Here is a 13,160-nt window from a genome sequence, read left to right as displayed (position 1 = left end):
ATGATGTACATGATAATAAACGCTCAAGTGTACTGCACGGAGGGAAATATGTGTTCATGGGAACATATGTGTTCAGGGTGGACTTGATTCGCAGGGGTGACTACCAAGTTGAGCCACTTTCGGACAAGTGTGACAATTTTGAATGTGGGTGAATGGTTTATCCCTTCAATCAAAATGTAGAGAGCTTTAAAGGTTTCATTAAAAATGTGTCTTCCCACTGAGTCTAGGGAAATAGATTTTTGAGCTTGAGGGCTTAAGATAATTAATATTCAGGAAGCAAGGGTAGTTGGTTTGCTTTCTCTGATGGAAATTGGTTCTGATTGCTGCCATTCAATAACTTGTGAGTATTTCTGACCTTCTTCTGTGTCTGCCTTGCTATGATTTAGGGCACATCTGTTACAGTTGTACATTTCACTAGAATTACACAAAACCAAAAGGTTACCGTTGTTTGATTTTTCTATTACTACATTTTGAGCAAACCAACATTCTTTCTCTGAAAGCAGTATGTAAAATGTGTGTTGGGTACATACAGACCAGATGAAAAATAATCTCACATTACACCAGATAGGAGAGACAAGGAAGGGAGTAGAGACAAGTATAGAATAAACAAGGCAGAGGAAGAAAAGAAAAAGAATTAAAGGAGGGAAAGGGAGGAGCAAAATACAAAGTGAAGGGAGAGAAAGAAAAAAAGAAACAGAGACCAGAACAAGGACGTAATGCTGAGAAATGAACAGAGTCAGGGAGGTAGTGAGGGAAAGAGCACATAAGAGAGAAAATAAATAAATTAAAAAAAGGCAGGCAATTTATTGTGAAGTGCCACTCGTGTGAGACACACTGCCGAGCTGCTGGCTGCAAAGGTTAATGATGGTAGTAATCTTGATTACAATTTACAACAAATGGGATGAAAGGCACCGAGACCTAAGATGGAGAGACCTGCAGAGGTACCAAGAGACTAAAACCTAGCAGCAGCCAAGGCACCCAGGGATGCTACTGTAGATTGGGGAGTCCTTTGTACAAAACCATTTTAGATCTAACGTACCATCTGCTGTTTTTAAAATATTTATTATGCCATCTCTGAGAAAAATGGAGTTGAGATGTTTCTAATAATTTTGAAGTGAACATATCTAAGGGTTTATTCTGTGAATAACCTGTTCTGGCATTGACTGTTGTCTAGGTCTTGACATTTCTTAACACTTCCCAACTGTAGGTTGCATTCAGCATTTTCTACTGTCATTGAAGTCACTTTTCTCTGAGATATATATAGAAGAAGGGATAGCTAAGACATCTCTTACCTGCTTAGTCAAATCCTCATAGCTATGTGGTATCATGTCTTTTTGTATAAAGCCTTGTCCAGAGACTCATGTGCTGAATGCTTCTAGTGCTACTCCTATGCAGAAGGGATTGGATTATGCATGTGCCGTATTAATAATCTATTCATGAACTCATCTTGAATGGACTATTAGGAGAAGGTGCTAGTTGGTGGAAGTAGACCACTGGTGAAGGGGAGGCTGCTTTTAAGGGGTGTGTCTTGTGCTTAGCCCTGCCTAGTTCTCACTGCTTCCTGCTTGACATGAAGTGAACAGCTTGGCTGTATTGTTCTAATCCAATGTTCCAATTCACTACAAGCCATGAACAACGTAGCCGTAGAGCACAGGGTGAAATACCAGACATGAATCCCCAATAAAACCTTCTTTGGGAAGCAAGGCTAATCCAAGGCTTATACTGAGGCCCTGTGGTATTAAGAAGGAACATAGCTTCTTTTCTAAACCAGGAACATGCTTGGCAGAGCTAAGTACTAGTTTTCCCCTGAGGTCCTGATGTACAGAGAAGAATCAGCTCCTCCTATAAAACAAGGGATGTGCTTGACAGAGCCAGTAATGGCCTGGGGATAGAGCCGAGGGACAGCCGCAGCTTTGGATCTTGGAAATTCTTTTACCAACCCTAAGGGGCTATAGTTATCAGTTTCAAGGTTGATGTGGAGCTCTGATTAACTTCCTGATGACTGTGTTCTGTTTTATGAGAGTTGTCTGCTGACTCAGACCCTACTGTACTGTACCACACACACACTATATAAGCTGTACTTCTTGATAAACTGGCATAAGACATAGATTACGCAAGACCTCCTGACCCACCTGTTCTGTCCCTTTTATCTCTGATGCCCTGGGCCCCTTCTCCTCAAAACTTTGTTACTGAAGGTCCTTCACACTTATGACACATCACACAAATGATATAGAGAGAGACAGAGGGGGGGGGGAGAGAGAGGGATAACAGCCAACCATGCTCTGTGACAACCCATGGGTCCCTGAGGTTTGGATTGGCTGACAGTATTGTCTTCTTCAAGTAATCAAACACAGTCATTGTCTTAGTATCAGAACTGAAAATAATTAACAGGCACCAAACTATAAGTCAAGCATTGGGTATTGTTTCCCTTTAATACATTATTCATCAGTTTGGGTACAGGCCACTACCACAGACAACATCATCAAAGAAAAATTGATAGTCATTCATTTGATGAATCCCAATTTGAGTTCAAAACACTGGAGAAGACTAAGGAGGGCTTAATTTTCCAAAGTCCTAGTCTTGTGTAGAGACATATATTCAGACTGCCCCAAACAGCATTTATAAATAGCAAATACTAGTCTATTTGCAAAGGCTGCTTACCATGGTTTATCAAATTTCACCCACAATTCCATAGCTTTTCTTTCCAAAAGTGTTGTTGTATAAACACAAAATGCTTTATGGAAAGACAGGGTCACTAACTCATCACACATGTGCATACGCACGGACGCGCGCGCGCGCGCGCGCACACACACACACACACACACACACACACACACACACGCACACACGCACACACACACAAAGAGAAAGGGACAGGGAGGAGAGACATGACATAAAGAAAAACCAGGTCCTTTTCTCACACTTAATCTCTCAAGTTCATTCTGGTGCTGTGGTTATTTCTTTCATTGGACACGGTTTCCTGATGGTTCATTTGGCCAGGGAAAAGCCACGAGCCTAATTTTGTTTCCAGGTTGTTCTTAGTTCCGTGTGGTTTCTTTTTTAGCGTTTCTCCCATGGACTCGGAAACTAGACAGCCTGGTGCGGACCTCTGCCTCTGCCACTCCCAGGTTTCCCCAGTGTGTTCGGATGTTTGGGCCCCAAATAACGTTTTCTAAGCATACACGGTTTATAGTTTAAAAATAATGAAGCAATTATTATCCACCCAAGGAAGAAAATGAATCTCAATAGAAGAATTTAGTTAAGAGAACCCTTTCAGGACCCATCCTTGTCTAACAGTCAATTCGATTCTCCCAGCGTTGGGGTGTGAAAGTCAGCCAAATTCTTAGGGGTACTGATGGGATTCAGAATTAAGAGAGACGAGAAAAGGGGTGCACAGGCTTTGGATCCTCCCAGGGTACTGTGCCGCTGCCCCCCCCCCCCCCCCGTAGGTTTCAGTGTTCCTCTGAAAACCGGGTAAAGGTGAGGTTAAAAGAACGTCCTTACATTCTTAAAGCCTCTGTAGAGAATCTGGAGCTCTTTCTTGGTGAATTTGCTTTGGGCCTCCAGCAGCTCCAGGGCTTCAGGCCGATGCCTGACGGTGGCCATTTCCAGTTCATCTTCCACGCTGTCTGCAGAGAAAAAGCAGAGAGAGAGACCTGAGCGTGCATTTGGTACTCTGAGACTCGGAATGAGCAACGCAGAAAGACAGGGCAAGACACTTCCTAGATTTCGGTGGCTTGTCCGTCCAGGAAGACACCCCACGCCGAAAGAAGCTGTCTCCTTTCTTCGGAGTTCACAAGATTAGACTTAGACATCGCTGCATGATTTTCTTTAAACAGCCATTGATCAATGTAATTTTTATAATCCTATCATTTATGTAGAAGAACTTGAAATGGATAAAAATAACCAACTGCAATTTGTGTTTGTATATTAACCACTAGTGTTAAATATAGAATTGTATAAATTCCCTGCCATTTAATATATTATGCACCTACCACATGGGACTCTGATGTACTTCCTGAGGATTCCATTCAAATAAGGTGCAGGTTTTTAATTCATTTGTTTGTTTATTTATTTGTTTGTTCTTCTAGACTGTTACAAATGAAATGTTCAGACCAGGTACTAAGGAAGGCAAAGCGACGGAAGTCAGCAGGACTAGCCACACACCAGCATCTGCAGCTTGAGAGAATTGGGGCCTTGAGGGGTACTTGTAACTAGGTAGTCTGTTGGGTGTTGTGCAGGGAACACAGTTTAGATGACTGTTATCCTGGTATATCTTACTCTGTGACTATATATACAGTGTAATTTATCAAAGATGCTTTGTGTAAAAAAAGTTTTGTACCAATATGACTGAGAATTGATATAAACTTTAATGAAATTTTGGAATCCAATAATGTCATATATCTTCTTTTTTAATATATCAGTTTTCAGAACTTGCAACGCCTGTGTGCCTGTGTATAATATAATATAGCCCAACGATTTGTCAAGAGGAAATGCTCTGCCCTCAAGCAACATCCAATACGGTGTGTATATTTAGTCTTTGCCTGTCTAAACACAAGTCGGAAGGAACTGTGCCTCAAAGGACTGCACTCTTTAGTCTAGGATCCTTACAGTAAAGAGTGGGGTGGATCCATTCCTGGGTGTTCTTTGTTAAAGCTCATCCACTCCTCACGAGAACTCAGCTGGAAAGCCTATTCATTGGCTCCAGATTGCAGATAAAAAAGAGTGAGGCTAAGGGGAACAGGGACTACACAATTCCTCACATCCCAGGCCTGTGGGTCCTGCAAGTCAAGCCCCACAGGACAGTTAGAAATGTACAGATGTGCAGCTGTTGCTATAGAGATGTACCATCTGCAGCACTAAATCTCCAACTGTCTACCGTGGATACCACGGGAAGGGCTCTCAATGGTGATTGAAGGTCGGGGGATACTGAATCCAACCCATGTCCTAACTCTTTCTCCCAAGACGTTTGCAGGAAGCCAAAAATGGTAAAACAGAAATGTGAACAATGGCTATGCTTGTCAAAATAAAGGACAGGAGATGAAAAAAACCACAGTTCTCAGATAATTTACTTTTTGTGGTTACCATGGATGAGGTTATTTGCCCGATTTAACTTTCAGTCTGTTTGTCATTGGTTTATAGGTAGGTGGCTGACTTTTGTGCCTTAAATTTTTATTCTGCCACTTGCTGGAATTATCTATTATTTGAAAAAAAGGATTTATTTATTTATTTATTTATTTATTTTGCTTGAGTCTTTTATGTTAAAGAACATAACATCACCTGCAAATAGGGATGCCTTGATTTTTTTCTTTTCCTATTTGTATCATTTATTTTTATTTTCCTCACTGTTTTAATAATTTCAAGCACCGTGTTGAATAGGAGTAGAGAACGTAGAAACCTTTGTCTTGTTTCAGATGTTAGTGGGAACACCATCAATTTATTCATTTATTAAATTTCACATTGTAGGTATAGGGAAGAACATTATCAATGAGTCTCTAGTAGTTCAGGAAGTAAGACCCCAAATCAACAATGACATCACATGTAACTGAAAACCTGTATGGCAAAGGAAACTGAGAAGTGAATCAAGAGACAGCTCACAGAATGTGAGAAAATTTTCACTATTAATCCAACAAAGGGTAAGTGTCAGGAAAATACAAATAAATAAACAACACCACATAGATATTAAGAACATAAATTACTCTAAAATACAGGGAACATCATGGAACAGAAAAGTCTTAAAAGAAGAATTCAAATATCTACAAAAGAATTAAAATTAGTGCTTGGCAGCCTCGGGTATCAGTGAAATGGAAAACTAATCTAGGACTCTATCTTACCCCAACCTGAGTGACCATCTCAGTAATACAAAAGACAACAAATTCTGGCATGGGTATGGCAAAACAAAGACTCCTTCTTTCTTTTAATGATTTATTTATGGTACACCACGTGCATGGCTGGTGCCTCCAGATCTGCATAGTCTCATCTGAAACAGGAGTTATGGACAGCTGTAAAACACCACGTAGGTCCTGGAATCAAAACTGGACCCTCCACAAGAACAACACATGCTCTTACTATGTCGCCATCTTTCTAGGCCCGGAAAGGGTAACCTATACACTGTCGTAAGAATGCTAACTAGTGCATACATTTAGGAAATTAGTCTGGATATTCTTTAAGGAAAACTAGAAAATCTATCATATACGGAGATGGAGAGATGGCTTCTCAGTTACAAAGCACTTGTTGCTCTTGCAGAGAACCGGAGTTACTTGCCCAGAACCTACTTAGAGATTCACAACCATCTCTGACTCCAGTTCTTGGAGCTCAGATGTCCTCTCATGACCTCTGTGGGCACAAGACATGCACTAGGTGGGTATGCATACATGCAGACACAGCACTCAAGATAATATAATAAAATGAGTAAATCTAAAAAAGTTTAATAATAATAAAATAAACTACTTATAAGTCAGGTATATAACCCTAGACATATATCTGATGAACTTTATGTCCTACTACAGAGACACTTGCATATCAGTGTTCATTTAGACTCTATTTTCAACATCTAGAAAACAGCATCAACCTACATGTTCATAAACAGATGAATGGATATGAAATGTGGTATATATACACAATGGAATGTTTCTCAGCTCAAATAAAAATGACAATTTGTAATTGTAATTGAGTGGATGGGACTGGATAAAAGGGATACTATTAGGGAATGCAAAAAAAAAAAAAAAAGGCAAATGTTCCCAATTCTCTCTAATATGTAGATTCTAGTTTTTTTTTTTTTTTTTTTTTTTTTTTTTTTTTTTGTGTGTGTGTGTGTGTGTGTGTATTTAATTTTGATCACAAATGGAAGCCAGGGAGCTATAAGCAGGCCTTTAGGGCTTGTTAGCTGCGAGGGGAAAGTAAGGTATAAAGACAATAAAGGTAGTGATGTGAGATGCTGGGGCCAGAAGGGTTTAAAGAGGGAAGAATGTGGGGATGTGGGGAAAAAAATCCAGGAATAAAGGAGAAGCAAGCCCAAAGCAAAATGGTAAAAAAAAAAGCCACATGGAAGTCTACTAGTCACTACTAGTGGTAAAAATTACAGAAGAGATAATAGAACACATATAAAATGAAAGATGATTCTGGAATACTGAGATCTAAAGAGTTAAGAGGGGGTTGGGACAAAGAAATGGGGAAAACGAGGGTTGGGGTGGTTTAATCAACACTCAAGGTCTCTGAAAAAGGATTATAGAAACCTTAGTAAGATAATTTTAAAATACAACTTGAAAAAAACTTGAACAGAGTAATCTCATATGTGTGGACAATGTCCCTCCTAGAAGACATGGGTTACTAAATCAAACTTCTAGTGCAAGGCATCATTGACATGGGGGGCTCCAGGAGTCTTTACAACAACACAGGCTAGTCCAATTGTTTTTTATTAGCCATCTTGATATACTCGATAAGCTCCAGGCTACAGGACAGAGAAACTAATCTCAAATTGATTAAAAATGTCCTTGCTGATAGCACTCTTTCACAAAGGCATAGGGGTGTTACTTAGGGTGCTGAGGAGGAAAGCATATCAATGGTTTTACCTAACATTGGATCCTGCATACTGCAATACTGACCTACCTAACAAGACATGCACACACTACAATACTTGCTTGCCTATTACAGGGAAGGAAGTTTCTTTCTTATTAGATTTGAGACCTTCTCTGCAGGGCAGAATTTCATGCCTCGTATTGTAATCTGGTTGAAATCCCAAATCTTTGGAGATCATAGACCCAGGGACAAAGCTTGTTATTGTTATTTTTATAAATTATCTTGTAATCAAATTGCTGTTAGGACACTTGTACATATCCCTATAGACTTGGGATTTTCCCAACTTTAGCTAGAGAAGCTTCTTTTTGTGGAGAAACACACGACTGGCTAAAGTGTTGAGAAAAAGAGGCTGAGTATTAGGGTCTACACAAAACATCTTTATCACCCTTATCCCACTACCATAATGCTCTGTGAACAATACTGATGAAAGACAGAAAGAATGTGAAAGCCAGAGAAAGCAGAGAAGTGCTATGAAAGGTGTCTTCTACATATGACAGAGCAATGTGCTCCTGAACTCATAGTAACTGTGGTTGTCTTTATAAAACCAATACAGATAAAGCTGGGCAAAACTCTAGCATAGACTATGTAGAGCATAGCCAGACCCAACCCGTTACCAAGGATCTATTGGCACTAGATATTTGTCTGTGGAATGGAGAATCATTATTTCTTGAGGATGTGACTACAGGTAGGTTTCTCAGACTACCTATGGGTAGCTACAGCTGGGCTTGTAGGTTGTAAAAGAAAAGCAATATGAAGTTAGAAGGGATCATGTGGTGAGTCTGGGGATATTAGAGATGAGAAATGAAGAAGGATATCATGTTTTGTTTTATAAATATATAACATTCTTAAAAATAAAGTATAAAACTTTTAGGAAAGTAAATAGTATGTTAACATCACATCATGGGAAGCATGGAAAGTAGCCCAGAAAAAGACCCTAGGCATTTATTGACACACTGACCAGAGCCTGGGATTTAAAGAGAAACTCCAGTAGATGGAAATAAAGGGCATAAAGGCAAAGTTGCTTCACAAAGTGTCTGTGGCCTGATTTGTGCTGTGTTCTTAGACATGTTGATGTAAACAAATGCCATTCTTCAGACATAACACAAAGGCATGATGACAAGTAGATGCCTTTCAGCTTTGGAATGTCACTTGCATGACTCTTTTGCATCATATAAGTAGAAATTCTTCAACCCACAATCCTTTTCCTTTTGTGATTCTATTAAAGGGCATAGATTTCCAAAGATCCAATCCAAGCATTCCTGCCTCCTCTGTGAAGCCGATCCCTCACATGAAGTCCTTTCTGGTGTGTATACTATACTGTAGTTCTCAATCTGTGGGCTACCAGCTCCCCGGAGCTCGATATCAGATATTCTGATCAGATATTTATATTATGATTCATAGAAATAGAAGTAAGAAAATTTACAGTTCTGAAGTGGCAGTAAAATATTCTTATGGTTGGGGAATCGTGACAACATGACTAAAGGGTCACAGCATTAGGTGGATTGAAAGCCACTGAGTGTGACATAATAACTTATTCATGTTTGGTGTGTTTCTTGTGGGCTCCTTAAAACCATGACTAGTCTCACACATCTGAATATTCTCTAGGTCTAATATTTACCCTGGAAGTCACCATGATTTGGTGACTCAATAAATGATGAATGACCCGTGGCTGATGACACTGGAGTTCCCATTTTTCTGAAGTCCTGGGAACATAAATTTTCCCCAGAGAAAAAATTTGTGAAGTGTGATCTACAGGATGTCAGGTGACCTAAAATGTCTTCTTCAAAACTACCAGGCTCTCTTTTCATTGTTCTGAGTAATATGGCCAAAGCAAACGTGGGAGGAGAGTTTACTCGGATTTTCCAAGCACTCCCTTCAATCGCCGGCTGACCTTGCAGAGAGCCAGTCTTTTACAGTAGTGGAATAAACAAGAGCATTAACCTCTCACCTATGTACCATGCAGCAAGTCTGACCACACTACCCACTGGGGACAATTTCTTTCTCCTGCTGTCATAGACTTGCAGAAGCCGCAGCTGAGACAAAAGGCCTAAGGCTGGAGGTCAGTGTGACTGAATTAAGTGGTATAACAGGGTGATTATCTCATGTGATATCCCAAAGGAACCATGCTCAGCATGGCTATCTGTGGGCCCCGTTGTTTTCCCCACTGACCTCTTTACGATGTTGACCCACCGAGAAGCTGTTTCTATTCTGAGGCACCTGACAGGCTCCACAAAAGATCCCCAGAATCACTGCAATTGCCAGCGTATATTGCCAGAGTATGCTAGGGTTAAGAAGCCATAGCAGTGAATGCAATCAGCTCTGGGTCCTTAGCGGTGACTGTCAGAGGAGCACAGCAGGATCCTGCAGGAGGACCCTTGACTCAATGCCATCTGGGAACATGCATTCTGGAAGAGCTTCACACAGTACCTAAAGCTGATTAAATTCCTGGTGTGCACCAGGAGAAAGATGGGATCTCTTTACACCAATCCCCCAAATAAAGTTTCCTCGGCCATCTGTCACACATGTGGAGACCGAGCTTCACAGAGTGAAAGCAATTCGTGGCCAGATTTCACACTGAAGAAAAAAAACCTGATTTATACCCAAACTTGGATGACTCGGCTCCCTTTCCACAGTCTCTCTTTTGGTCCTGAGGGAAATGACAGTGACAAAATAACAGCAACTTCTTGTCATCTGTGCACTGCCAATGTTAACGATGCTCCTTTCCTGGTGCCCCCTCTCCCTTCTGTCTCTTGCTATCTGACCTCTGATCCCGCCTGGTATAGAATGAGCTGTACCACTCTGATTGACCTGCTGGTGGCTCAGTGTCTTTCTGTAGCTGAGATGAAACTACCTTCAGTTTTCATGTGCTGAAACATGTTCTTCTTAGTGCTGCAGTAAAAAGACCATGGGACGTTTAAAAGGCGGGGCAAATACAAGGTTCTCCTGGCCCGTCCGTTCTCCTGCCCTGGGTCTCTCCTCGCCATATGTCCTGCTCCTTTCATTTGCTCCCTTCATCATACCTAGCCCTGGTATAATACAGTAAAGGGACCCTCATCAGAGCTGCCGTCCTGTTTAAACTTTCAGTCTCTGAAACCGTTTGAGAAAACCATAGGATTTCATCATAAACTCCCCATCCCAAGCGAGTAAAGGAGAAAAGACAGATGCAACCTCTGCATAACTGCATTGGGAGGCAGGACCTTGATGATAATTGGGATTATAAAAATGTCACAATCCAATATCCAACAGGTCTTGTATGTTCATGAGGACAGGAAAAAAAAAAAAAAAAAAAAAAAACACCAGAGACCTGCTCACAAAGGAAATTCCTCATGCAGATGCAAGGAAAGCATAGTGGCTCACTGATTCCCCGAGTTTACTCTGGCAGCCCTCAGACTTGTGAGAAAGTGAAATTCTGCTGTCAAATACATTTGGTCTGTGGTATGCTTTTATCCAATGGCATTCAGGTGAGACACAAAATCCCTAATTTAAGGATGTTTTGTTTCTGAGGATTCCCAGTGGGGTCCTAGGAAGTTCACTGGCTAATTTCATCATTTGGTGTTCGCAGCATTTTTCAAGGTTAGAACTATCAACTTCACTTTTTCAGATAAGAAAACTAAGTAGTAAGATCTTAATGCAGAGTATCAAACCTTAAAACAAATGCTTAAAAAATTAAAAAAAAAAAAAAGAAAACTAAGTGGTGTATGCCCAGGAGTGGTATAGCTGAGCACTCAGGTAGTTCTGTGTGCAATTTTCTGAGGAACCATCAAACTGATTTTCAGAGTGGTTGTACCAGCTTGCAGTCTGACTAACAATGGACGAGTGTCCCTCATTCTCTACATCCTCAATAGCATCTGCTAAGTTGCTTTTTGATCTTAGCCATTCTGAATGGTGTGAGGTGAAATCTCAGTGTTGTTTTGATTTGCATTGCCCTAATGACTAAGGGTGTTGAACATTTCTTTAGGTGATTCTAAGCCATTCATTATTCCTCAGTTGAGAATTCTTTGCTTAGCTCGGTATCCCGTTTTTCATAGGATTACATGCATTACTATGCTCACAGCAGTCTTATTTATAATATCCAAAAGCTGGAAAGAACCCAAATGTCCTTTAACAGAAGAATAATTATAGAAAATGTGGTACATTTACACAATGGAGTACTACTCAGCTATTAGCAACAATCACCATGTGAAATTCTTAGGCAAATGGATGGAACTAGAAAATGTCATCCTGAGTAAGGTAACTTAGTCACAAAAGTACACACATGGTATGCACTCACTGGTAAGTGGATATTAGCCCAAAAGCTTGGAATACCCAAGATACAATGCACAGACCACATGAAGCTCAAGAAGAAAAGAGACCAAAGTGTGGATGCTTTAGTCTTTCTTAGAAGGGAGAACCAAATAGGAGGAACAAAGAGTAAGAAAGGGACTGAAGAAAAAGTCATCCAGAGACTGCCTCACCAAGGGATCTATCCCACATGCAGGCATGAAACCCAGTCACTATTGCTGATGCCAGGAAGTGCATGCTGGCAGGAGCCTGATAGGTTCTTCTAGAGCCTTACTGATGCAAGTGAGGATGCTTGCAGCCACCCATCTGACTGAGCATGAGGACCGCATGGAGGAGTTAAGAGAAAGTCCCAGAGAAGGTGAAGGGGTTTGCAACCCTATGGGAAGAACAACAATATCAACCAATCAGACCTCCCAGAACTCCCAGGAACTAAAACACCAACCAATGAGTATACATTGGATAGACCCATGGCTCCAGCTACATATTTAGCAGAGGATGGCATTGTCTGGCACCAATAGGAGGAAAAGCCCTTGGTCCTGTGGAGGTTTGTTTCTCTAGTAAAGGGGAATTCCAGGGCATTGAGGTAGGAATGGGTGGGTGGTAGTGGGAACATCTTCATAGAGCAGGGGAGGAGAGGATGGATGAAGGGGGAAAGGGGATAAAAATGTTTTTTTAAGACAAATACATAAAGTATCTAGTAAACAAAGAAAACAGAAAACTGAGTGATAAGGCTGTGTTGCTGGGCTTCACCTAAGTAGCACACAGTCAAGTTTCTAGTTAGAAATGACATAGGTAGGTGTCTCCATCTGTCTCCTGCCTGATCATCCAAGTATTTTAAATGAAATGCTACTTTGGGTGGTATTGTTGTTTGTTTTTAAAGTAATGAAGCCATCGCTGTTGAAAAACTATCCCTTAAGCCTGTAGCATGTCACCTCAGTTCAATACTCACATAAATTCAGGGAAATACCCACTGTGGCCTTTGTTTTAGAAGGAGCAACCTGGGGCAGTCAAAGTTAAAATAACTTATTCAAAGACACATGGCACCCAGGAATTACTCCTTGCCTTTTTGTCACCAATGATCTGGGTTTAGTCCATTTGAAGTCATCAGCTGTTTTAAGAGATGACAATAGTGATCTCCAAAATCTTAGGAGGTAAGCAATGCCTTGCACGATCATCAGGCAAAATGGGCCAAAGTATAGAGTGGAAGTTTCCAGGTGGCAAAGGTGTCCTGCAGGTGCAGAGGGGATAATGCTCCTGGGGCTAGGAAAGACACAGGTGGATGTGTCTGCAGGTGCTGCTTT

The 13,160-nt window shown here is 40.9% G+C and overlaps 1 protein-coding gene across 6 annotated transcripts in view; it reads right to left on the bottom strand.

The window, feature by feature from the left end:
* The window catches only part of KCNIP4 (potassium voltage-gated channel interacting protein 4), a gene marked incomplete at both ends in the record, with an annotated part of 1,073,131 nt that overhangs the window by 86,931 nt on the left and 973,040 nt on the right, over positions 1-13,160 (bottom strand). For 4 of the 6 annotated variants that reach the window (XM_080938596.1, XM_080938595.1, XM_080938594.1 and 1 more), the window contains one exon: positions 3,505-3,629. In XM_080938596.1, coding sequence (XP_080794722.1) covers positions 3,505-3,629 — 125 coding nt within the window. The remainder of the gene's footprint in view (positions 1-3,504; positions 3,630-13,160) is intronic. The other 2 variants (XM_080938592.1, XM_080938591.1) reach the window with 1 other exon arrangement.

Source organism: Micromys minutus (genome assembly GCF_963924665.1).
Source record: "Micromys minutus genome assembly, chromosome: 1".
Lineage (NCBI taxonomy): Eukaryota > Metazoa > Chordata > Mammalia > Rodentia > Muridae > Micromys > Micromys minutus.
The sequence above is the reverse complement of the archived record's forward strand: the minus strand, read 5'-3'. Positions and strand labels throughout refer to the sequence as shown.